The sequence below is a fragment of the Vespula pensylvanica genome, chromosome 14, assembly GCF_014466175.1.
Source record: "Vespula pensylvanica isolate Volc-1 chromosome 14, ASM1446617v1, whole genome shotgun sequence".
Lineage (NCBI taxonomy): Eukaryota > Metazoa > Arthropoda > Insecta > Hymenoptera > Vespidae > Vespula > Vespula pensylvanica.
The window spans coordinates 4260793-4287721 of NC_057698.1; the positions used below are offsets into that span (position 1 = coordinate 4260793).

Sequence of the window (26929 nt, forward strand, 5' to 3'; positions counted from 1 at the left end):
TTTAAAACTAATAAAATCATCAACTTTATTTTTTTTTTTTTTTATTTAGTAATTGTATACTTTCGAAAACAATGTCAATGTAATGTTCTGATATAAAGTAATTAAAATGTAATTTCCCCCTTTAATGCAAATCTAGCGCTAGTGTTTCCTTATCAATTTTACGTTAAGTTTTACCTCTAGATAGACAGTAACTCTTTTCTTTGTAAAAGTCATGAAAGTTACATAGTTAGCTATTAATACATACAGGGTGAACTAACTGAATGAGATCATCTAAATATTTACCTTAATTTTGTGGAAATATTTTTTTAATCATTTCTTTTTTACAAAATTTCAAGATTATCATTCTTTGAATATAATAAACGTGTAAATCAGCGTGCCACGTAAATTTTTAAGAAATTTTTATTATCTTCAGATACAAATATCTCAAAATTGAGTTGACGGGGAATAGTTTAATTATTAAGGTTGTTAAATTTCTATTTTCTACAAATTATTCTACAAGAATGTCTTAAGATAAATATATAATTCTTTAAAAAAAAAAAAAAAAAAAAAAAACAGTACTAACGAACTTGAAATTTCATAAAAAAATGATTACAAAAAAAAATTATTTCTACTCTATTACATATACCTTTTGAAATAATGTTATTTTTTCACCTGAAAAATTGTATCATACAATACACAAGACAAATATTTAAGTACTCTCATTTAGCTATCCTATATAAAATGTCAACTTGACAATCACTGTTATACTTATATATAAACAAGTTGTAAATAATTTTATTATTATTTACACATATCAAATAAGAAAATGTATGAAGTAATAATTAATGCACAAAAAAAATTATACATTAATGCACAATTTAGAATTTACAATATTTATATAGATAAATTGTAAACTCTATTACTAAAGCAAGCATATTGATCATAATTCCATAGATTTTTCCATAACAGCCTGTTTTAGAATCTTATCTTTCATATTTATTTATTTATCTTTCTCATTTATTTTCATTATTATCCTTTTCATTTACTTTCGGTTCCCATAAACTATTTCTTATAAATCTTTGTGCTGCATTTTTATCTACACGTGGCATAAGTGTATTTTTATCATTGATTTGTTTAGCACGTTCCATTGACTTTTTTAATCTATCATTTTCATTTTTTATTTGATGTTTTGTAGGATCAATACCTACATATAAAAAAGAAATATAAAATAGAAGTAAAACTTCAAATCATATTATTCTATTAAAAATCTATATATGAATATTTACCTTCAGTGCGTAAATACATCCAGAACATGCTATTAAGACTATATGACATTAACAAATTGTATTTTATTTTGTCACTATTAGAAAGTTTGTCATATATAGCAGGATCATTAGCAAGATCAATTCTATCTTCGAATCTTAAGGTTGCTTGGTAAAGTTGTTTTAACCTCGAAATGAGTTCCACATCGTGTGACAAATCCTCAAAATCGGCATCCATATTTATTTTTAATATTTTAAAATATTGTTGGATTCTAAAAATAATAATTCACATAAATTATCTAATAAAAATATAAAGAATATTTACTTTACGTTTATTCGAATTTAAGATACGATTTCTTATAGCAATTTGTAATCGTAACAAAATAAATCACCGTTGTGCACTCTCTTTATAGCGCCATGTTGAATAAGTAAATTTACAAACATAAAACCTTGTTTTTATGAATAGGAAGATTTATTAATTTTTTTATAACTCCATTTGATAAAAAAATATTTAATGTTATATCTATTCTTTTATATAAAATATTTATAAGAATGTCGTAATAACGAACAATGTAAAAACTAACCAACATATTTTACATCAAAGGATCACCATGATGATATTTAATCTATGCTCAAATAACCTAACAGAGATAATATAATGAATTGTCATGTTTGCTATGTATTTTTATAATATTTTTCTTTCTTTAATTATTTGTTATAAGTAAACGTTCAATGTCTGAGTGAGAGAGATAAGTGAAAAGGTATGTTTACTTAATATTTTTTTTTTTTTCATGGAAAACTTATTTTAAGTTCAAAAAATTTCTATAAGAAATTTATATCATTTATTTAGCTTTTTCAGGAAAGTTTTAATATTTAATAAAGTTGTATATTAATTCATTCATATCATGGATGAACGTTTACGTTATTATGTAGATATGTTGAATGAAAATGAAATTTCTATTCGGAATAATGCTGGATGCATACTGTCAAAACTCTGTGAAAAGATTTTACATTTTCCTGATGAAAAAACTTATCGTATAATTTATCTCAATGATCCTGATGTCATAGAAAAATTACTTCCAGCAAGTGGTGCCATGGAATGTTTATTTGAGATAGGTTTTATAGAGGTACAGATAACTTTAAATTAATTTATATATTTTGTTATAAATTAAATAAACATTTTTGTTATAAATTAAACAAATAGGATGGTGATCGTCTTTGTCTTCCAAAGACTGCATTGCTCAAAAAATTAGAAACTTTACAAAAGTTATTATCTTCAATTAAATTGGAATCAAATATCACAAATTTGGATCAGAGGCAAACAATTGCAAAAGCAACAGGATCATCAGTAGAATTATCATCAATAGAAAACAAATTTTTTAACAGAATTATTGAACAGTTTTATAATGTTATGCGATATGAAGATCATGATTTACAAGAGAAAGCAAAAAAAGTAATACCAGTTGTGCAATTGGAAATCAAGACGATGGAAAGATTAAGAAAATTCCAAAAGTAGAGATATCAATGTTCACTTTTTTCCCTTTTCATAATTATTAAATAAATATATATGTATACATATATATAATTTTTCTATAGGGACATGAAATGTGCTCTACTTAATAAAGAAATGAAGTCAGATTCATCTTTAAAAGAAGATTTAGTAAGTTCAATAGATTTATTTTTAATGGAACTTTTGCACTGGTTCAAATATGATTTCTTTCAATGGATTGATAGTCCATTATGTACTAGCTGTTCTATGGAATGTTCATATGAAAGTGTAAGACCTTCTTCAGATCCAAAGTGTTCACGTATAGAAGTTCATAGGTATTCATTCAAGTGATTAATACGTACATTTAAAAATATATCCTGTTATGTATGAAATGACATTTATTATTCTTAGATGTAACACTTGCAATGCAATAACAGAATTCCCAAGGTATACAGATCCAGAAGTATTGTTAACTTCTAGATGTGGACGTTGTGGGGAATGGGCAAATTTATTTACACTTTTATGTCGCTCATTAAATTATGATGCAAGACTTGTATACGATGTAACAGATCATCTGTGGACAGAAGTATGTACAAGTTATACATCACTATTATAAGTGTCATTAATTTCTCATTCTTTCATAGGTATGGTCTGTTACTGAAAATAGATGGATTCATGTAGATCCATGTGAAAATATTATAGATCAGCCATTGATGTATGAGCGTGGCTGGCATAAAAAGTTAAGCTACATATTAGCTTATTCACGAGATGAAGTCCAGGATGTTACTTGGCGTTATACGCAAAATCAGATTGATGTAATGGCAAGGAGAAAAAAGTGTTCAGAAGAAAATTTATTAAACCTACTTCAAACATTAAATGAGAAACGTCAAAACTCTGTAAGTTACAGTATGGCACGTAAACAATATGTTATCAAACGCCGTCTCCGAGAGCTTGTAGGAATGCTTAATTTTCCAAACATTCCAAACAACTATGACGATAATAATTATCGCGAAAGAACAACAGGTTCTTATGCATGGAGAATGGCACGAGGAGAAGTTGACCAGGTATAAAGAAATATTTTATCACATTTGCATCCATAATTTTTCACTTAATTATTATTTACTCTTTAAATTTTTTTCAAGCACAATGTAAAAAAAAATTACATATGGGATATTTCTAAAGGTGGCAAATCATTCATTCTTCAATATTTTATTGTTAGAAATGTGTATAAAGTTATATATTCTGATGGCTATATCTTGGAACAGAAATCTGATTGGCAAGAGGGAGTAAATTGTGTTGAAGGTGGAATTTTTCATAAAACAGAAAATGATTGGAAAGTGGCATATTTATCTCGTTCAGCGAATGCTGAATATGGATACGTAAAATGGTCGTTTGAAGTTCGAAATCCAGATTTATGTATAGAAACATTTAATTTACAGGCAAAAACTACAGTTTTTCACGGTGCGAATATTTCTTGGGAAGTGGAAGGCTTTTTTCCTTCTATAAAGAAAGAGAATACTTCCGTAGTTATTCCTATTTGTACATGTGATAATTTTACTACAGAAAAACTAAAAGGAGCAACAAAATTAAATATTACAGTAAAACTTTCTGGTGGAAAAGGTGATCTTGCTTGGCAACATGCTCAATTATTTAGAGAAAGTTTAAATAATACTGAAAAGCCATCTATGACCATTACTATTAAACTTAATAATCACAAAAACTAGTTTCTTTAAAATCAATAGAAATATTAATAATACGACTACACATGATAGGTAAAAGTTCCTGTGTATTATTTCATGCATTCGAGAATTTGATTTTATTGATAGAGATAACTCTACATTCCTTTAAACTCATTAATAAATTAATTATACATAAATAAAATTACATAGAAATTTATTTCGACTTATAAATAATTAAACTTGATTTGTTTCCCTTTTTAGTATTTAATGCTAAAAGAAATCGATATAAATAATACTTACGTACGGTTATGACGTATAGGAGTTCAGAGAAGGATGTAAGAAAATTGAAAAACATTTTTAAAACAAAATATTTAATATATTTTTAATACATAACACGTCGCGAATAAAATCGTCGACTAGATATTTATTCCTTAAGGAACACGATTATTTAAAACTATTCCTATCAATATTTTAATAATGGTTAAGCAGCTCTCTAATATCTCTACAGAGAGATGCAAAATCTGGTCTCTTGTGACTATGTAAGTGCCAACATGGATACATAAGTTTGACATAAATTTGCTGTGGACAAGTAGGTGGACAAGGAAGCCTACTACCTCTTTCAAGAGCTGCTAATAATTCAGCACTTCCTTCTTCTATACCTATTTCAGAATCACTGATTTCATTTGCACTTTTATCTCTAACATCTGAACCAACACCTGGTAACTTTGGATCTTTACCTAAACCAAATGTTTCATACATTGTTACACCAAACGACCAAACATCTGAACGTGGTGAAAATTTTCCATCTCTTAAACTTTCTGGTGCATACCTATAATATAATAAAAATAATTGTCCATTTACAAAAAAAATTATTAAAGGAAAAAAAATGTTTAATAATAGACTATAAACAGAATAAAAACAAATAATACATATACAATATATATTAACCATTTTATTGGGAGATCTCTATTGGTCTGAAGTATGTAATAATCATTTTTTCCAGTTACTTGGGCCAACCCAAAGTCACTGATTTTCACTTTACTCTCATCCGCAACTAAGATATTTCTTGCAGCAAGATCTCTGTGAACAATACTTTTATGTCCAAGATAATCCATACCAGTGGCAATATCTAAGGCAAAACCAAGTAATTTTTTATGAGTAAGCGTTTGTCGATGCAAAGCCAAGTAACTTTGAAGTGATCCATGTTTTACAAATTCCATTACTAAACATACTTCAGGTTCTGATATGACACCCAAAATTTCTACGACATTTGGATGTTTTAGAGTCTGCACAATAAAAATTAAAATATGAGAATAAAGAGAATAAATACAATTACGTGAATAAAAACAAACTAAAGAGAAAAATATAAAAAAAGTTGATACCATCTAATTTACCTTCATAATGGATATTTCTCTTTCAAAATCACGTAAATCGGCTTCTAAAGCACGAGTTTTCAACTTTTTTACAGCCACTTGTTGTGGTTCTATATCTTTTCCGCCATCCCTTTCCAATATACCTTTATAAACTTCACCATAAAATCCTTGACCTATTCGGCCTTGCAGAATAATATAACAATCCGCATTCAACTCAAAAATATTTTGCATTCGAGTGCCATCATCGCTTACACTACTACAATTATTATTAACTATGCTAACATCCCCAATACTACCGTCATGAGTAATACGAAGAGCATGTGTTGTGCGATCTGAACAGTTAATAACACCCGCCATTGTTCGATCATTACAACTCTCTATATCTCTAGCTGTACTTTTTAACCAACTTAAATAATTTGAAAGTTCTTCAGCGCTACCGGTGTAGCTTTCATTAATGTTAATTAATTCTTTTGTGTCTAGAAAAAAAAAACATAGATGAGCGATTTATTTTACATATGATAAAAAATACGATCTTTTGTACTCACTGTCATCGATGTCATCCCAAGGTAAGCTAGTTCTATCAGTGATAAGACTACTCGCATGTGATTCAGAATTTATGGATTTATCGTCTATTGTATCAGAATCATCTTCATGTATATGATCAGAATCACTAAATAATTTTGGAAATGCAGTCGCATATGCGTGCGTTCTTCTTGAATTGTATACTTGATAGAGAATTTGATTGATATCACGCATTATTGCTTGAGGCTGTTTTCTTATACCGTTAGATTCACCCCAACATTCCAACATTAATTTATAAACTTCTGCTGGACAGCTACTTGGTATAGGGAGACGTTTACCACTTTCATAATACTGAAAATTTATTGGATGATTAAGTATTAATAAAGGACATATTTTTACTCTTAATTTTAAGCTTTAATTTCTTATTATAAACCTTTTTCACAATATTCAGGTCATGGTATGTGGGAGGTTCTGCTCCCCTTGAAAAAATTTGCCAAACTGTAGTGCTTACAGCCCATATATCTGTTTGGAAATTACATTTTGCAATTTCCGGATTTGAATAAAATTCAGGTGGCAACCAATGTACACTATGCATCATATAATAGAATTATAATATATTACAAAATTGGCCACAAAACTATATTAAAAAAACAACATAAATTCGTATAGAAAACTTACTCCTTATCTGTATAAATAAAGAGACCAGGATCAGCTAATTTAACTATGAAACTATTATCCGTGTGTGCATGAACAAGAAGTTTTTTACATCTAATGTTTCCATGAATAACACCATTTTCCTCCTGCAAATGTATCTCAAAAATTTAGTAAAGAATAAAAAACAAACTAAGATTATAATTAAAAGAATAGATGAGATATAAGTACCAAATGCCATAGTGCATTTGCTAAACATGCAGCTGCTTCAACCATATCAACTGTTTTTATAGTTTGTGGGGAAGTGCTACGTAAGTATGCATCTAATGGTCCAAGTCTTACTAATTCTAATAACATTCCAATTGCTGGTGTTACAGTTAAACCATACAATCTATGAATCAAACAAAGGAATATATAATTACTGGTTTCATCAAATATAAAAATAACTTGAAATAAAAATTTGTATAGCTACCTTACTAAAGCACCTGATCTCAATTGACCCCATTTTCCAGCTAATTCTAAAAATTCTTTAGTGGAACACCATTCTTCTTCTTTGAGTATTTTTATAGCAACTTCCAACTTTTTGCCTTTCGTAACACGCCACATTGCCCTATGCAATCTCGTGGCCGGTTGTTGTACATTTAAAGATTCACTACTTTTTGAGAAAACTTTATAAATTTGCAATTGATCACGAGGAACACAACGAGGTCCGCTTTCTAAAAGAGATGCAACGATTTCTTCATCGGCAGCAACTTCATTTCCCACATTTTCTGGTGCACAAATTAATAATGGTGATTTGTCTGCAAAAACACAAACAAGAATCTTAAATTCTGATGATAATCAGCATAAAAATGAGAGAGAAAGTATATTATTAAACATACCATATTCTGAAGGTGGTAAACATTCTAAAAGATATGGTTGACTTTCAGGATCTTGAAATGAACAAATAAGATGTCCTAACGATTTATATCTTTCTATATTATTTTGTATAACAAATTCGTTAACAGCAAGTTCTTCTATCCTTTGTGACATTAGATTTCCATCTTTGCCACAAGAGTCGAAATAATAAACATTGTACTCTGTCTCACTTTCACGGAGTATGTAAGATCCAGGACGATTGGCACGTTTTTCTTCAAGTTTTCCATATGCAAATTCCCTTCTGCCAGAATAATTTTACTACTTTTTCCTTTTCTTCAAAATTATAATATATTTCAAGAAAAGATATGATTTGTAAAGGTAATTCTGATAATAATGACCTTACCCAACTGGTCCATGACATTTCAGTTTATGCAACCTTTCTAAACTTGGTGTAGTAACATCTCTACACAGATTAAAAGTCCATTTAATAGCCAAACGATAATAACCATCCAAAGCAGAAACAAATGACATAAGAAGATTACTGGTTGGAAATTTTAAATATGAGGGTATCCCATTTTTTCTCGATACTTCTACAGTATTGTCTTGTCTATAAAAAAATAATATATTACATCACATATAATACAGGTAATGTATTTTCATATAAATTAATAATACAATATAAAAATAGTACTATTAAAACGATAATTAATTATTTTTACTGATGAAATATATGATTTTTACCTTATGGAAATAAAACAAAGATCTTCTATTGCACAAAGTTGATTCCAAGCACCAGATTCCGTTTCACAATATTTTACTTCATCCACATTTACCCTAAGTACTACTTTAGATGGAGGATTTGGAATACCTTTATCCATTAAGGCTTTATATTCTTCGTATGGATAATTTGGTGCCATACATTCAAATTGTTTCAGGTACTGTTCCTTTACATAAGAAGCATCATGTCCAGAAATACGTCCAAGCGCATTATGTATAGGTTTCTTTATAAAAAAAGCATGACGTTTAATACATTCCTTTGGAATATATTTCTTGTACTCTGATTCTACAATTTCTCTTGGTATACGTTTTTCCAGCATTACTCTGCAATAAGTTATAATTAATAATGCACATTTTATTTATTTATAAATTAATATGTTCATTATTATATAAAAATGTACACACATACACACACACACTTAAAGCTTAGATATATATATATATATACCTATACATATCACTAACACCTAATCCAATCAATTCACGTTTATGCCTTTCATAAACAATATCTGGTACTTTATTTTCCATTACATCGGAACGAGCTTGTTGAAAGTAATAATCATAAGCTCTTTCGTCTATACGTTTTAATGTCTGTAAACTGGCTGGTTTGAATCTTAAACGAAAATCAAATTTACTTTTCTCCTTATTTTCTAATTTGTAATTTGCAGGATACCAAAGTTTGGTAGCATGATTCCGTAATGCAAAAAGATGCCTTGCCACCGGACCTATCCCAAATATTTTGCATATCTAAAAGTTTATACATAAAGATAGTGTGAAATTAATATTACATTATTAAGATTGTTATATAAATTATTTTTTAATGAATTATACCTTTATACAAAGATCTTCAATTGACCATCCTACCGTATATGAAATATTCAGTTCTTTCTCATCTGTTACCACACTGATAATTACTAACCTATTGATGTCCATTATGTTTATTATATTTACAATTTTATTTTATAATTATATCATTTTGGAACAAATCATTTTTATATACTTTCATTTATAATTATTTTTTACACAAATTAAACCACAATAATGAGAAAAGTTAATATATTAAAAATTATTTTATAAACTTCATTAAACGAAATTAAGTAAATCAAAATAACTTTTGATATGAATGAAGGCATTGTTATTTTCAAAGAACATTATTATTCTTTATAAAACACTTAATTAAAAGCTAATGTTTATAATCAACTGTTTCCACTTTGTTTACTTTATGCACTTGACTGCACTTTTTTTTATATCGTATTACATACCAGTGTATTCAATATTTATTTTTTATATTCATGTCTATGATTAATTTAAATTTCAAGACGTAATTTATTAAAAATATTGGAACAACTTTTGATCGAAACAGACTCCAAAATTGACATTGATAAGTTTTCTTCTTTATTATCATACCTATCAAGAATTGTATCAACGATATTATATTAAATAAATGTAAGCATAATTAGAATACTTTAAATATTTATTAAGATAATGCACACTTAGAATTTATTGGAATCGTTATAACAATTATAACAATTTCTCTGATTTTATTTAAATTTTATCTCTCTTAGGAACGAAGATTTATATTACTTATAAACACAAATTCCCGTAGATATAATTTCAAGTGCTCGAAATTCTTTGAACATCATCTAGCGGTGAAACTAGTAAATAAATATATTACATGTGCCCTTAAAGATAGACTACATATCTTACACGAGTGTAAATGTAGTGATAATCAAATATGATAGTTTATTCAATTAATGTTAAATTATTGACATATTTAAACGATTATTATCCATTATAATATACTAATTAATAATTAATATTTATTATTACAAATACTTGTTTTATATATAGAAACTTATGTTTACAAGTATATTTTATTGTCTCTTTATACATATTTAATCTCTTTATATACATTTAATATATTATATAAATAAAAAAGAAGAATTATTACTGGGATATATTTAATAATTTGTTTTTACTTTTTTTTAACCAATAAGATATCTGCCTTTTTTTAGAAAATTGCTGTTGTATTATAGTTATCAATTCAATTATCCATTTAACATCTGGATTAGCCTGTTTGCCAATATATCTGAAAAAATATTAATACTCCAATTATCTACAAGTAACTACACATATAAAAATATAATTTTTATTGACATATTACTTACTTTATATATCGTGTTACAAGCACAGCAATAAAGCTTGCCCAACTTTCAACTTGATTAGGAAATTGAAATACTACCTTTTGAACACTTCTCAATGCATGAGTGATATTTTCAGTAGTTAAAACACTTAATGCAGATGCACAGGCTACATATACAATATTATTAGAAGATGACCTTCCTTCTAAATATAATGCTTTTCCTGCGCATTTACGGAAAGTCATTAAATCTATTTCAAATAAAACTCTAGCAAGATTTACCCAGGAATTCACATCATCTAAAATTTTATACATTATTATATATATTATTATATATATTATTTTTTATTTGATTTTTTAAATATTTAAAAATATTAAAACAATATTTACTTGGGTACGTAAAAGCTATCTTTGATAAAACGTTGATAGCATCGACTACGTTATTCTGGACAAGGCTTGAATAAGCAGACAAAGCAGTAATGTGATGTCTATACTCTATATCATTTTTATACGATTTTAATTCATTCAGCACTAGAGCAGTTAAATTCAGGTCTCCATGTAATATACCCAACGAGGCAGCTGCTAAAAAACCAGCTATCATAGGTGGCTGAATCAATATACACTGGAAGAGTAAAGTTTTAACATCGTCTACTCCTTGAAAAATATGAGCCATGGCTGCCATAGCACATAACGTATTTGCTTTATCTGATTCTTCTATGGCAAACCAATGAAGAGCTGCTTCATAAGTAGTATATGATTCTTCATATCGTTTTGCTGTAATTTTACAAATAAATAAATTGTGATTATATATTTTAAAAACTATGAATATATATTTTAAAAAAAGAACAAAATTATACTTACCTTTAAAGAAACATAAAGCTAAATGACATTGTGAATTGAAGGTACTATTATTTACACTTTTACATAACTGAATAGCTTCTTCATATTTGTTAAGACGTATAAAAATTCGCGTCAAATTTATACAAATAAAATCTTTCTGTTCTTCGTTACATTCTTGTAACGCTTTAGTAAATTGTTCTGCTGCCGATAAATACAATTTTTGTCTTTCCAACAATAATCCATATGTGTTGAGTGCATATGCATTATTCGGATTATGCTCTATAAATTATCATAAAAAGTCTTTCGTATTAAACAAAATTAATAATTAATAATCTTATAATTAAATTCTAATGACTATAAATTTAATAATTACCAACCTATGTACCAAGTAAGCATATCTGTTGCTACTGATACAGCATGCATATTTTCAATGGTATAAATATACAAAGGGTCTGATTTATTAGTATCAACATCTAACAATAATGTCAGTACCCCATGGGAATACCCTAAACATGCTTCATTATGATATCCTAATTGTGCCGAATGTCTAAATAAATCCACTGCTTCGCGACACTTCATTTTTTCTGCAATTATGGCTTGTCCAACCCAACTATTCATATGTGCTGGATCTGCTCGTTGGGCACGAGAAAATGCTTCATTTGCTTTGTACATATCTCCTATAATGAACAAATAATTATTTTATAAAATAATTTATAATACAAATATTTAATAATTTTGTATATTTATGTGTATGTATATTTATTTATTTTTACCAATATATAAATATAAAATTCCTAAATTACACCATACTAGAGCATTGTTAGATTCTCTGCTAATTGACATAACATAAGAATGCTGTGCTAATGCATAATTTTTTATTTCCGAAGTCATACAAATAATTGCTAAAATATTCCAATGTAACCATGATGTTGGGCATAATTTTACAGCATATTTAGCAGCTGAAAGACTTTTAATTGCAATATCTTTGCGGTCGATGGAAGGATTTAAGAGCAATTGAGCATAGTAACAGCAAGCTAGATCATGCCATAATAATGCAGAATCTTTTGAAAAAGATAGCGCACGACAATAACATCTGAAATTAAAAATTGCATAAATATACGGAATTATCGAATATTATATATACTACGTGTTATTTTTAAATTGTATACTGCTTAACATATAATAAATATTTTACATTAGTATTATTAAAATTTGAAGATTTAATCAAAATATAAAACAATTCTGTACCTTGTTGACAATAGAAATAAATCTTCCCTTCTAATAATAATATATTTTTCGGTACATTTACGATTCATTAAAAAAGGCATAACTTGAAGGTAACTATATTTTTCTGACATTACTGCACTTCGATAACATACATCTCCAAGTAACTTCCAAATGCAAGACAATTTAGAGTTATTCAAAACAGCATCCGTTAAACATTCAATTGCTTGTTGAAAATTATCTCTAGCACGTCCTAAGAATTGGTTAGAAATATCTTTTTTTGCTAAACCTAAACATGTCTCTGCAAGACCCTTCAAAGCAGGTATATAATATGATTCATTGTTCAATATTTGTTTAAAATCTTCTTTAGCCTCTTCAAGTTCACCTATGATCTATAGTAAAAAATTTCTTATAAACAATATATCTATATAATAATAATAATGCGTTCACAGTAAGAAAAGTGCATGTTATTATATATAATTGTTATAATATTATATATAATTATATAATTGTCTAGACAAGGATAAAGTGTGTAAAGCTTGATAATAAAATATAAAAATTTTAAATCATTAATACATATTAAACATTAACATATTAATACTCTTTAAAATTACAAAATCATACTCACCAATTTAATATTTGCGACTTGTATCATAGAATATAAAGACCCAGGGCATAAATCTAATGCTCGTTGATAAGATTTTAAAGCTGATTTATAAGCACCTCGTGACCAATACGCGTCTGCTAAAGATTCCCAGCCATGACTGAATAAAGTAAAAATTGAAATTAAGTGTTTAATAAAAGTAAATGAACATGTATTGTTTAGTTATTAATACTATACTTGTCACTGGGATCAGCTCTAATGACATGTTGTAATGCTTTAATAGCTTCAGTTGCATCTCCTTTATCTAAATAATATAAACCCAATTGTAACCATGCCCATTTAGGACCACTGCTGTAGGCAGTTAATTTCCGCAACAATTGTATGTTAGCATCCTGTAAATAAGAAACATTTTCATTTATAAATTGCTATTATATATTTAATCAACATAGTTTCTTCCATATTTAACATAAATATTATACATACACTATTTTTAAGTAATCTCAATGTTGTACTTAAACCAATGCCAGCTTGTTCTGAATTAGGATTAATCTGTAATGCTGTTTGGTAGCATTTTCTTGATCGTTCTATGTCTTTACAATGTTCATGATAATAATGTCCAAGATAAACTAAAGATTCCCAATTATAACGATCTGCTTGTACACTATTTAAGAAAGCCATCAAACTATGATTATAATCTGCCATCTCCCAATATATTTTACCAAGCAGCGACCAACTTTCTGAAGTTTCTAGAGCAGATCCAAGAACATCTGCAGCCTCTTCTAAATGTTTATGATTTTTTAGAAATAATGCTCGTAAAATGACAGCTTCAACTCTTGTTTCAGGCTTCGATTCCAAGTTACTTAATTCATCAAGAATTTTATCATTATTTAATAACACATTGACTCGTGCAAGAATAAGGTTTATTTGCACTGAAGATTCCTCTGCTAAAATCTATTTTTGATTAATATAGTTAATATATGTCATTGAATAATGAAATCAAAAGAATGTTATAGATTCAATACATTCAATATATTTGATGTATAAATAAAAAGTAATCAAATAAATAAACAAATAAAAATATTTGTAGCATAATGTATGTAAACAAGTATTTACTCATGCAATTTAAAACAAATTAAAAATAAATCTTACTTCTTTACATAATTTTTCAGCCAATTTCCACTTTTCTATATTGTTGCTTCTACTAAGTGACTCAATTAATAATACTTGAATACTATACCACATAATAGATTTATGAGTTATAAGATTTAATGCTTCTGTTGTGGCATTTTCTATATCTTCCCAACAATATAATTTCCTATTTACTTTGCTCAACATAACATATCCATAAAATGATTGTGGTTTTATTAAAACTAATTGATTTAAAATTTCACGTGATTTGATCAAATTACCACATGTATCTAAATGTATTGCTTCAGCTAGAATACCAGCTTCAGATTCATTGTCAAGTTTTCTAAGTGATTCATAAAACGGAACAATATTAATATCTACAGTCCTCTTATTATATATGTTTTCCTCATAATAAACTTTACATATCCATTCTAAAATAATAGAATAGAAGATAATTAAATTAAATATATATATATATATATATATACAATTTATAAATATCTCTTAACATTAACAAATTTATAAATATCTGTTAGCTATGATTTTCCAATTAATAACATACCAAGAGGGCAAATATCTTGTACAAATTCCTTGTGCATTTGTGTAGCTTCTTGTAATAATGTAATTATTTTATTAGATGTATATAAAAGTTTTAAATACTTTCTATAATAATCTTGTCTGTTAACCACACTAATATCTTTTATCACATTTGCTAGAACATCTTCTAATATATCTTTAAATTGGAGTACATTATCAAATTGTTCTGTTAAAACAAATGCTAAAGTTTTATTGATTAAACTTTGCTTTTCTGCATTAACTTTTTCACGTAAACAACTTAATGTTTCAATGCCTTGATTTAAATTTAAACTATCTTTCTTACGTAAGAGAAGGTCAGCAACTTTTTCTAGATTGAATAAAGCTTTGGACATGTCACTGAAAGTAAATTTATAATATTTATATAAAACTAAGATCAAGAAATATTATCATTATATAAGTTATGTTAATAAATTAGTTATACCTGTCTAATTCTAAAAGTTTACAATAACCTTCAATCAGTTGATTTAGCACATTACAATTATTCTCCGATTCCTTTTCATAATATGTTACTAATCCTTGCCAAGCTAATGGATTATCTGGTTGTATATCAATTGCTTTTTGAAAAGCTGCTGGAGTGTAAGATTTGTATTCTTCTACTTCAAGCATAGAAGCACCTAATAAGATAAGTGCTACATAATTGTTCTTATCCTTTTTTAATATTTTATTGCATTTCTTTATTGCTTCTGAATACTCATTTCGTTTATATAACTCTCGTACTTCTTTTAATACTGCTTTACTTTCACCTGACATTTTTATTTAAGTCGAAGAATAATTACATTCTTTTATGAAAAATATTACTGAAAGGACCTGTACCTGTATAAAAAAAATAACTGATTATAAAATAAATAATAAAAATCACACATATATATATCAATAGCAATTTATACGATAGCCAATGCTGCCAACCATTATCTATTTGATAATATGTTTAAAAATTGTGTTGTATAAAATTAATTAAAATTATAATTATACATTTTGTTTTATATATTAATTAATATTTATTAGTATAATCATTAGAAGCAGAAATATACTGACTTTGTTATATTCTAAAATAAAAGTTAAAGCAACATAGAGATTTATGATTTCCTTCGTTTTCTAACAATGTGTGATAGTTATATAGGGTGTTCCCTTATTAAGTGGCTAAACTTGAAATATGATTTTAGGACTTCGAAACAAGAAGAATTTTCCTCTAGAAATGTTTCATTCGAGAGATATTAACTTCCACAGATTTTATTATTAGTAATAAATAATTTTGAAATAATTTTGATTTACTCTATTGCTTTAAATAATAAAAATTTAATTATACAATATTTTATTATATATAAATATATCATATCGGCATATTCACTAGATAAATGAAAGCATGATTGTCCAGTTTATTCCACGAAAGCATTCAATGAACTAACAATTATTTGACACAAATGAACGGAACTTAATTTAAATTGCAAACCCAAGCCTTTTTCAAAACAAAAAAGACATCCAATATTATTCATTCATAAAATTAATATCTCTTGAAGGAAGCATTTGCAAACATAAGTCCAAAAAAAAAAATTTTTCTCGTTTTTTAGTCCTAGATTCATTATTTTAAGTCTGGTTATTTAACTCGAGTACACCCTGTATATATCTATCTATCTATATATCCAGAAAGAAAAGAAAAGGAGATATTTATGAAAATATAAAGAACAGTACAACATAACCTTAATTCAAATATTTCGGAATTGCGAAATGCCTCGTCTACCGTTACATCCTTCCTCGGGTACAGGAATAATAACTAAATTTAAAAAATCTATTCGATTTGTCCGATATGGTTGTACAAACAGACCCTTTTATCATATTGTTGTTATGGATGTAAGTTATCAATCAATTAATATTTTTATTTTATCTTTAAGTTGAAAATCAAAATAATGATTAATATTTTAATAATTATTAAAATATAAGAGATATTCACATAAATTTCTAATTATTTTTATTAAAGATACTGTTTTATAAAAATTATACATGTAATTATTTTACATATACTTCTGCTATCTTCAAATATAATAAATTATACTATTTCCAGACAAAACTGGAGCAACGTAAGGCTCCTATCGAACAACTAGGTTCTTACGACCCAATTCCAAATAAGTATAATGAAAAATTAGTTTCATTTAATTTTGAAAGAATACAATATTGGCTTGGACAGCAAGTATCTGTCTCTAAACCAGTTGCCGAGTTATTAGGACTAGCTGGTTTCTTCCCCATTCATCCAAGGACTTATATGAAAGCGTGGAGAAACCGAAAAGCTAGAGAAAACTCTAAAGTAAATGAAGAAGAAAAACAAGCAGTTACTAATTAAATTATTTCTTATTTTTTATATGTATTGTAAATAATAAGTAATATGAATAAAAATAAGCAATTAAAAATGTTTAATATTTTAAAAAATTAGATAAAGAAATTGTACACATAAATATAATTGCATTTAGAATATTAGTATATTATAATCTAATAAAATTATTAATGAAAATGAAAATAATATATAATTAATAATTTAAAGAAAATAATTAAAATTTCTAATCTTTTTTATATTTTTATATATTGTTTAAAATGAATATTTTTGACGTTATTGAATATACAGGTACATATATAATCCAATAAAAATCAAAATTTATATGCATTTAAGATTCAAAAATAATTAATATTAAAATAAAATATCTTATGTAACGTATCTTATTATCTATGTAAATTTTTGTAAGGATAAAATAAGTAAAAGAAAAAAAATCTTCCCCAGGTGAGGCTCGAACTCACAACCCCGGCATTGCTCACAGAGTAACTGTCTTATAAGTACCGTGCGCTAACCGATTGCGCCACTGGGGACGTGTGGTTTGAGTTTTCTTATTACATTTTATATAATACCATATATTAAAATTATTGTTAATTCATAATTAAAAACCTTCATGATAATTTATATTGTTCTTCTTATTGATACATTACATACAAAATGACAAATGCTGTCAAATTAGTGATTTTAAAAATCTAAAATAAAAAGTACATTTGATAGTGTATTATCGTCAAATTCAGTTGTAACGATAATAATAATCTTGAATTAATTTACATAATATCGTTAATAAAATATCAAAATCATTATAAATTTCAGTATAACATTATCTTATTAAATTTTATAATTGATTTTATTCTCATATAAATTAATAATACAGTTATAAGAACAGTGTAATTGATAGTTAATCGTAAAATATTTTATTAGATTTATCTTAACATTTTTGCATTTTTATGAAGTGCAAATTTTTGTGCATATACACAGTATTCATTTTTTAATCCGTTTTTATTATATGTAAATTTTTAATATATAAATTTATACAATAGACTAATGTGAATAAGGGATATCGGAAGACAGTGAAAACATAATTACTGATTATTATATTATAAAAGTTTACAATAATTTATAAAATATGTATTGATACAATTCTTCTTGATACAAAACGTATTGATTATCATTCTTATTATTTATTAATACATTTAATTCTACTTTTACATAATTCTTTTTTACATAATTTTAAAATAATATAGTTTAGAAAGTAAAAACAATAATATTTTTCATAATATATTTTAATTTAACACGATTCAAATAAAGTTTACTTTAAAAATTGTTGTTTAAATTCAATTCTGTTAAAAAGCACATTTCCATTATAAATAAAATTTCCTAGAACGGTACATATATACTTGAACTTGAATTTTAAAGAACCCTCTTAATTTTTTAATCCTTCGTCTGAATTGCGTCTTTTTATATATTGTGTAAGGGCCAAAAGATTAGAATAAAGCATCGTTTCTTTTAGACTTCAGGTCTTAATATGATTTGTTTATGATTGAATTGTTTATGAAAGTTATGATGAAGTTATATAGATATATATTAATTTTTGAAGTTTTATGCACATAATATCAAATTAATAAAATTAAATAGTTTTATTCATATTTTCATATTTTTTATTTGAAAATAATTTACTATTTGTATAGGATTTTTACATTGGAACTATTCTTCTATTTTTCTATACACGTATTTTTCTTTTACACGTTTTTCATTTATATGGATTGTTCAGGAACAAATTTATCATGTAAAAAGAGAATTATGTTTATATATATATATATATATACACATATATATATACACACATATATATACATACATACATACATATATATATATATATATATATACATATATTTAAACATTGAATATTTCATTTATTTTTATCTTCATAAGCATCAATAGCACTACATAATTGTGCCCATAGTTCAATCAGATCTTTCTTCTTTAGATTCAACTTGCAAAATTGCTTAAGTAATGAAGTATTTGCTTCAACAAATTCCATGCCTGTTATTCAACAAAATAATTGCAAATAAAGAAAAAAGTATATGCTATTAAAAATATAAATTGAAAAACTATATCACTACCAAATTCTGTAGCATTTATTGTAAAATAATGCTCTATATGACAGGTTTTCTCAAAAAATTTCAATGACCATTGATATTTCAGATATATTTGATCTGGATTTCTTCGTGATTTTAGATCTAATAAAATTCCACCATTTTCTTCTTCATGGTCATAAAAATTTATATAATTATTACTCCGTAAAGAGTTTATAATTTTGTTACGTAGAACATTATATTGACTATAATCAGAGATCGCTGAAACACATAACAATATTTGAAATCCTTATTTCACATAACTTAAGGTAATTTAATTTTTAAATTACCAGACATAAAAAAAGAGAAATTTTTTAACTTCGCAAGAAATTGAACCCATGGTGTCATTTCTAACATAAAACAAGGTGGAACATCCATAAAATGACATGTTATATCAATTACTTCAAAATCGGGATCATCCTAAATAAATAATAAATAATAATAAATTGACTAAATTTATACCCTACTATATAAATAAAATTTTAAGAATTTACTGTGTCAATACTTTCAAATCTATGGTTAATTCTAAATAAAAGCTAATAGCTTTAGTTACTACATTAGCTGTATATTTATAAATTTTATCATTAATCCAATCTTTTTTTGCATCTTTAAACATTATTCCAGTTAGGTGATGTGAAAAATCACATAATTTATTATTTTCTTCCAATGAATATTTATTCACATAGTCCTCTTTTGCAAAAAATGTATTTCTGTAAAGATAATAATTGTATAATATTAACATTATTAAAAACTATCATATATTTATTTATAAATAAAAAAAAAATATATATATATATAGTACTGGACGAAGGAAGATGATTCTTGACGTTCAACGCTTTCTTGTTCTTTGAGTTCTTTTTCCAAAGCAGATGTTTCTTTAAGTAGTTTTACTTTTATTCGTTCTAATTCGGCATTTTCCATTTTTCATTACAACTTCCAATAAACTAATAAACAATAAAAATAATTTCAGATTTTACTTGTAACCTATTCAAACTGTTTACTTCGCAGAGTAGCCATACAGTAACCATCTATCGACAAAATTAGTAATCATATAGATTAATTTTCACCAACTTTTGAAAATTAAAATCTCTGGATAAAAAATTGTATCAATAATTAACAATCAAAATATACCTTATATTTATTATTTCTACATGTATCAACAGATAATGTTTTGAGAAAAATTTTATGCGATTAAGAAAACTTTATTAAAAAGAAAATAAATTATTTATATAACAATTACAAATTGTCATAAAAATTAATACGCCCAACGCGGTGTAAAGATATTATTGGTAAACATTTTGTGAAAACAATGGGCGGGCAAATCAAACTACAAGAAATTCTTTTCTTCTTTAAATAATTTTTTAAAAAGAAATTCTGAAGATTATCAGGTAGGAGGTGAAAATATTTATAAATATTTTCAAGGACAAAGGTGTTTCTTATATTTAAATGCATTTGTAAATGGCAGATAAGGGGAACAAAGGAGGACAGTTTCATTCACATAAATACGTACACACTTCCGGCTGAAATGGTACTAATCGTTCGGCCATCTGCCAATGCAGCGTCTAAAGCCACGTCATATTTAGATGCGTTAAGAGATTGGTGCACTGTGCGGTTTTATCCTTTGTGTGAAGGAATTAGTGATTAGTAAACGAAGATATGAACATTTTTCGCCTTTTAGGTGACTTATCGCACCTTTTAGCCATTATTATATTGCTATTAAAAATATGGAAAACACGAAGTTGTGCCGGTTTGTATCGTCGTCTTTCAATAATAACCATGATATATTAAAGATTTCCCTGATATTTTGCTACTTTTAACATATTCTTATTGATTATTCTTCAATATTTAACATTTATTTATAATTTGTTTAATACAAATGATATATAGGTATCAGCGGAAAATCGCAAATATTATTTGCAATAGTCTACACGACACGATATCTAGATCTGGTAAACACATACATTTCAGCCTATAACACTTTTATGAAGATTATTTTTCTCTCAGCATCGTATACAACGGTTTATCTAATGTATATGAAATTCAAAGCTACATATGATCATAATCATGATACTTTCAGGTAATATATATGTATATACATACATTCTTTGACATTTTACGATTAAAAACTAAACTTTGTTTGTTTTATGTTTTATTAACAAATAACGTGTATCTTATATGTTTCAGAATTGAATTTTTAGTTCTACCTACCTTTGTACTAGCTTTATTGATCAATCATGAACCATCGGTTGTAGAAGTTTTATGGACCTTTAGCATTTATTTGGAGTCTCTCGCAATATTACCACAATTATTTCTTGTTTCCAAAACAGGCGAAGCAGAGAGCATTACCAGTCACTATCTCTTTGCTTTAGGATCCTATAGAGGCTTATATTTATTAAATTGGGTTTACCGTTATTATGCAGAAGATCATTATGATTTGATTGCAATTGTTGCTGGCTTGGTTCAAACAGTTCTTTATTGTGATTTTTTCTACCTCTATATTACCAAAGTACTGAAAGGCAAAAAGCTACAGCTACCTGCTTAACTGGATTTTAACATACTTCTTTGAAAGTACATCAAACTGCCTGTCAGTCACAACATAATCATCATTTGAATTTTATTAAGAGCTGGTTATATTTGACAGAACAGAAGTATGCACACGCACACGAGTATGTCTCCAAATTTCCTGAAATTCCGAGTTATTCATTATTCATTATCACGCATGATCTATGATCATTCTTTGTAGTATTCATGTTTTCTACATTGTTATTAAATTTTATAAGGCATAAGATTCTGCATAAAAACGTATTCTTGCGCATCAAAACTGCATTTGGCAGCTTTGTATTATAAAGAAGAGATACTTATGTGACAATGTATAGGTCCATATAAGATATAAAAGAAGTGAAGTTGGATACTGGATAGACCAGTCAGGAAAATAGAAGTGTAACTATTGTCTGTAACATTTAAATTGTTATAACTTTTATTAATTAAATATGACTATCATAATATAGAATAGTTTAGTTTATTATAATTTAAATAAACTATAGGTGATATACAGGTATTTTGTAATTTACACCAGAGAAGTGTTTCTTGAAAAATGAAGTGCAAAATGGTTATACTTTGCATTGTAAAATTACTAAATTGGTAAAACGTATTATTTAAATAAGCAGAAACTAAAATAGAATAAAGTTCAAAATAATTCTACTTATTTTTTATTATCCAATATCATTTATGAAAATTATTATACAAGTATCTTATTGAAGGGGAAACTACGAAGAAATACATACGGATTAATAATAAAAAATAATTTTAGAAAAATAAAAAAGAAAGATTTGATTTACAGACATTGATTTATTGTCAAACTGAGTGACTACATCGCAAAGCAATATATTTTACCAAATCTGTAAAATGAATTGCTTCTGCAAGAGTTGTGGATCTATTCGTAATATGTATTATGCCATTTTTAAGACTAGTCTGAGCTACCGTGACAACAAAGGGAACGAGACACATTTCAATTACTTCTTTTGTATTCACTAATATAGTTTCAAAACCTTTTGTTCTAAGTATATTATTTAAATATATTATAAAACGACTTAACTTCTCTGTATCTGAATCAGTTTCATTACTTTCTTTTTCAATGCAAAAAGCAACTTTATATGGTGAAATCTTTGGATGTAACAATACTTGATTAGATTTACCATCTTCATAACTGTCGGAAAGTAATGCCAAACAACCCCAATCTAAGGAAGCAACATGTTCGATCATATGCACATCGTCAATATCATATTTAGAATTTGTAGTCTGTAAATAGTTTAATTAGATAACTATTTTTCTAGGTTATATGGACTTTACATATTTGTTATATGAATAAGATAATACCTTTACAAATAGTTTATGTACATCATATTGATAAATAATGGTCTCTACAATAATATTGCCAAAAGGAAACAGTACTTCTATGTCAATTATTTCACGATTTTTTAGCTTTCTTGATTCGGTAAGTAAAAATCTTGAAGGGTTTTGAGTAAGCTTGCGCCACCACATTTTTCGTTCTCTTTGTTTTTTATAAAATAAATCTTTTGATTGAGAATTATGTGCAAATGTAATAGTTTTTGCAATTTTATGAGAAGTCACTTTACATTTTGGTGGCCAAATTAATTGATTCCAAGAAGTTTTGGAATCTTTTATAATAGCAAGTCCATAAGGTATTTCGTTTATATTCATATTATCTAATATTTGTAAAGTATGTTTAATCCTATCTGTTGTAGTTATGAAAACATTGTATGGTGACATAGTGACACAATGTAAAAACCAATGTGCCTCCAGATTTCTAAGAAGCATATTACCTTGCAGTCCATAAGTGAATCCACTTTTAGAAAAGTTTATAAATGTTGTACCTATAGTTTTTAGAACATGTTCAATACTCATGATTTATTTTTAAGATTTTGCAAAGGAACTATAAAATATTCTTCTTCTAAAACTGTTGCATTTTTGAAAATTTCCCGACGATTATTAATGTCTTGCACCTTGTCCTCTCGTAAATATAAATTATTCTCTTCTAAAGGATTGTATAGTGGTTGAACTTCTTCAGGTATTTCAAAATTTCGTAAACGTTCAGAAAAATTCACAGCTGCTTTTAAGATGGCAATACCACGATCATTATCATATCCAATTAAGGATAATTTTTCAAGTTTATTTATCGTTTTTTTATTTATTATAGACTCACTAATCTTTGCTTGATCTAATTGTTTGAGCACTATTTTTTCGCAAATACTTGTATACCGAAAAGATGCAATTTTTAATCTTAAAAATGAATTACATCTATATCGATAAAGTTGCAATAAAATATCCATTTAATCACTTATTATTATTTTCAAAGAAAAAATTCGAACGTATTAATCCATCAGCACTTTTAACAATGCAAGTGATCCAACTTTGAAAGACTGGACACGCATTTTTATACGTATCGTATGTATCTATTGTGCCATCTATCATTGAATCATGTAACTTTGAATTTTTCTAAATAGATATATATTTGATCTAAATATAATATCTCAAATAATTAGAAAAATTTACATAAATATGGTAAGAGACATTTTCTTATTTATCAACTACCTTATTAATTTTCAATTCTATTTTTTTTCAACATTCCAACATTTGGACAAGTTTTGATAAATTAGCATTTCTAAAATCGTTTTCTTCATCGACTAAAAATCAAATTTGAAAATCGAAGTACATATGCATTCGTAGTATTTGAAAGTAATATAAAAATTTTCAGTTTTAACGGACATTTATATTTATAATATTTCACATTGACATTATTATTCGTTTATCTTACATATCAAATATTTTAGTTTTAACAAATTTAGAAAAAATGTGTAATCATCTATGTATGTTCAATAAATAAATGTCTCTTTATTGCAAGTATATGCAATAGATAGTTCAATCCTGAATTGAGATAGATAGGATGACATAATTAAATTAGAAATATGGATTTTCATTAGGATTTGTTATTACATGATTTCCAAGTTTATTTGGTTCTTTTTTGTAGACTTTGGAAGATTTATGACATTTATACGTGATGGACATTTTTCTTTAACTGACAATGAAAACGCTTTGGGAATATAATGCAAATGTTGTCATTTGATATATTCAACAAAATGCTTGTATATTATGCAAGCAATGCATATCATTTTAGTACATTTTATTCGGATTGTTAATAATTTACTGTTAATATTATAAGCGTTTCTATTTTTTTCTCTCTTTTTTTTTTGTATGTATGATTATGCGGCAATTAATTATTGTTCATTGAATCTGTCTACATTATTATATATGATATACTTTTTATACATTCACATATAAATAATTATCCGAGAATTAACTTTTATATTGTGGTATAAAATATTGATAACGTTGCATTTATGAAATATATCAATGTTTCAAATCATAATATCGCTGTGAAAGCAATAACATAAAATAATTAATAATTAAGTTTCCTAATAATAGCAATAATGCCGAGCGTGAAGTTTTCAATAGAATTTTATACTCTCGCATGGCACGAAGCAATATATATTAAGATAAATACTGGGTTCTCACACACTATGCATTTTTATATATCTATAACAATATCGAATTCTCTAGTACGATTTTATTCTTCTCCAGTTTCTTTTTTTCTCACGCATTTATTCGTTCATTCACTCATTCGTCTTTTCTTTCTCCGCGTGCGGCACATGAATCCATGTGTGCGTAAAAAAGAGACATATTTCATTGCATCGATACGTATATATCAATGAATATTAGAAGCTTCATTCATAAATATACGATTGCTACATTAATTCTATAACACATCTATCTTTTGTTCATTTCACAACATAAATAATTTATATTCATTATTTGTCAGTCAATTTCAGTTCTTCCTTAAACTTGTTTACAATATATCGATTTTCATTAAAACTACTAATTAAAACTGAAATTGTTTTCTACGTTTTTATAGTGAGCATTACAAGATGTTTTTAACTTAAAATATAGCAATTGTAGTTTTAGTACTCAATGATTGTACATGAGCGTAGATATACCTTATAAACGCAATAAAGTTGCATTAATATGCAAATTAAAATTATGATTATTTATTTCTACTTGTTGCAAAATCACGAGTATTATGAAATTTACAGTATTATTATTTTACTTTATCTCGATTAACATTTGCAGGAGACATCCTTTATCATAAGTATTATAGCAACAGTAGTTTACCCATACAATTATAACTTCGATATTATATTAATATAATGAAATGATATAGACAACAATTATATATATATACATTAGATATAATTCATCGTCATTGCGAAATTAACAACTAGTGATGTGATCAGGATAAACATGTTCCTGTATGTTTAGATGGTTAATATCTTAAATCAAACACAAAAATACAATCTGAACACGTTATTCTTTGGGATATATTAAGAGACCAAAAATTTAGTTAAATGGCATTCTCATATCATCGTTGTCCTAAGAGTTTACATGCAACTAATATAATTGCATTTATTTATCAAATGTATCTTGAGCAATCTACAAGATATTGACTCGTTAACAGTATGTTTAAAGCTAATTACAAAACTCCTTAAATGGATAGAAGTTTTAAACGATCATAGATTTACAACATCAGTTTAACCTAATACTAGTATAATTTTTAAAATAGCAAAACCTGTATCAACATTTCAGTGCTGTTTTTTTACTAAAGAATTGCTTGTTAACTTTTTCCTTATATGTAATTTTCATTTTTTAATAACAGGAAAAATTACAACAATATAAGAACTTTTCAAGTTAATTATTGTTTAAATATAAGCAATGT

The 26929-nt window shown here is 26.4% G+C and overlaps 8 protein-coding genes and 1 non-coding gene across 14 annotated transcripts; 3 read left to right on the plus strand and 6 right to left on the minus strand.

Moving 5' to 3' along the window:
• Positions 1-543: 543 nt before the first annotated feature.
• On the minus strand, positions 544-1851 carry LOC122634349 (nuclear nucleic acid-binding protein C1D-like). 4 transcript variants are annotated; one of them, XM_043823203.1, is made up of 3 exons: positions 1680-1851; positions 1266-1513; positions 544-1183 (listed from the first exon to the last, which is right to left on the minus strand). In XM_043823203.1, the coding sequence occupies exons 1-3, from the start codon at positions 1829-1831 to the stop codon at positions 993-995; spliced, it is 591 nt and encodes a 196-aa protein (XP_043679138.1). In that variant the 5' UTR covers positions 1832-1851; the 3' UTR covers positions 544-992. The 4 variants fall into 4 exon arrangements, with proteins under 4 accessions (XP_043679138.1, XP_043679139.1, XP_043679140.1 ...); XM_043823204.1 differs by having other exon boundaries at positions 1634-1723; XM_043823205.1 differs by having other exon boundaries at positions 1572-1690.
• On the plus strand, positions 1821-6709 carry LOC122634347 (peptide-N(4)-(N-acetyl-beta-glucosaminyl)asparagine amidase). 3 transcript variants are annotated; one of them, XM_043823200.1, is made up of 7 exons: positions 1821-2002; positions 2101-2368; positions 2446-2753; positions 2838-3065; positions 3142-3316; positions 3375-3794; positions 3873-6709. In XM_043823200.1, the coding sequence occupies exons 2-7, from the start codon at positions 2147-2149 to the stop codon at positions 4452-4454; spliced, it is 1935 nt and encodes a 644-aa protein (XP_043679135.1). In that variant the 5' UTR covers positions 1821-2002; positions 2101-2146; the 3' UTR covers positions 4455-6709. The 3 variants fall into 3 exon arrangements, with proteins under 3 accessions (XP_043679135.1, XP_043679136.1, XP_043679134.1); XM_043823201.1 differs by having other exon boundaries at positions 2175-2368; XM_043823199.1 differs by having other exon boundaries at positions 1822-2002; positions 2092-2368.
• On the minus strand, positions 4764-10447 carry LOC122634346 (tyrosine-protein kinase hopscotch). Its single transcript, XM_043823198.1, has 13 exons — positions 9422-10447; positions 9039-9337; positions 8555-8914; positions 8217-8420; positions 7837-8114; positions 7428-7755; positions 7187-7346; positions 6983-7104; positions 6738-6891; positions 6328-6655; positions 5804-6258; positions 5358-5695; positions 4764-5238 (listed from the first exon to the last, which is right to left on the minus strand). Exons 1-13 carry the CDS (start codon positions 9521-9523, stop codon positions 4881-4883), a joined length of 3486 nt encoding a protein of 1161 aa, XP_043679133.1. The 5' UTR covers positions 9524-10447; the 3' UTR covers positions 4764-4880.
• Positions 10448-10484: 37 nt separating this feature from the next.
• On the minus strand, positions 10485-15992 carry LOC122634350 (tetratricopeptide repeat protein 37). The gene is made up of 13 exons (XM_043823208.1): positions 15545-15992; positions 15089-15459; positions 14548-14957; positions 13882-14349; positions 13636-13790; positions 13423-13558; positions 12819-13186; positions 12344-12663; positions 11948-12247; positions 11592-11849; positions 11121-11504; positions 10759-11029; positions 10485-10679 (listed from the first exon to the last, which is right to left on the minus strand). The coding sequence occupies exons 1-13, from the start codon at positions 15871-15873 to the stop codon at positions 10538-10540; spliced, it is 3912 nt and encodes a 1303-aa protein (XP_043679143.1). The 5' UTR covers positions 15874-15992; the 3' UTR covers positions 10485-10537.
• Positions 15993-16658: 666 nt separating this feature from the next.
• LOC122634028 (probable 28S ribosomal protein S16, mitochondrial) lies at positions 16659-17525 on the plus strand. Its single transcript, XM_043822586.1, has 2 exons — positions 16659-16971; positions 17183-17525. The coding sequence occupies exons 1-2, from the start codon at positions 16849-16851 to the stop codon at positions 17456-17458; spliced, it is 399 nt and encodes a 132-aa protein (XP_043678521.1). The 5' UTR covers positions 16659-16848; the 3' UTR covers positions 17459-17525.
• A 357-nt stretch (positions 17526-17882) lies between these two features.
• Positions 17883-17976, minus strand: Trnai-uau. The gene is made up of 2 exons: positions 17939-17976; positions 17883-17918 (listed from the first exon to the last, which is right to left on the minus strand). It is a non-coding gene; the product is annotated as a tRNA-Ile (tRNA).
• Positions 17977-19315: 1339 nt separating this feature from the next.
• Positions 19316-20611, minus strand: LOC122634066. The gene is made up of 5 exons (XM_043822637.1): positions 20384-20611; positions 20087-20291; positions 19872-20001; positions 19570-19803; positions 19316-19489 (listed from the first exon to the last, which is right to left on the minus strand). The coding sequence occupies exons 1-5, from the start codon at positions 20500-20502 to the stop codon at positions 19356-19358; spliced, it is 822 nt and encodes a 273-aa protein (XP_043678572.1). The 5' UTR covers positions 20503-20611; the 3' UTR covers positions 19316-19355.
• Positions 20612-21116: 505 nt separating this feature from the next.
• LOC122634067 (ER lumen protein-retaining receptor) lies at positions 21117-22782 on the plus strand. The gene is made up of 3 exons (XM_043822638.1): positions 21117-21328; positions 21469-21658; positions 21766-22782. Exons 1-3 carry the CDS (start codon positions 21238-21240, stop codon positions 22121-22123), a joined length of 639 nt encoding a protein of 212 aa, XP_043678573.1. The 5' UTR covers positions 21117-21237; the 3' UTR covers positions 22124-22782.
• A 127-nt stretch (positions 22783-22909) lies between these two features.
• On the minus strand, positions 22910-24141 carry LOC122634065 (DNA polymerase subunit gamma-2, mitochondrial). The gene is made up of 2 exons (XM_043822635.1): positions 23458-24141; positions 22910-23379 (listed from the first exon to the last, which is right to left on the minus strand). The coding sequence occupies exons 1-2, from the start codon at positions 24004-24006 to the stop codon at positions 22936-22938; spliced, it is 993 nt and encodes a 330-aa protein (XP_043678570.1). The 5' UTR covers positions 24007-24141; the 3' UTR covers positions 22910-22935.
• Positions 24142-26929: the final 2788 nt, after the last annotated feature.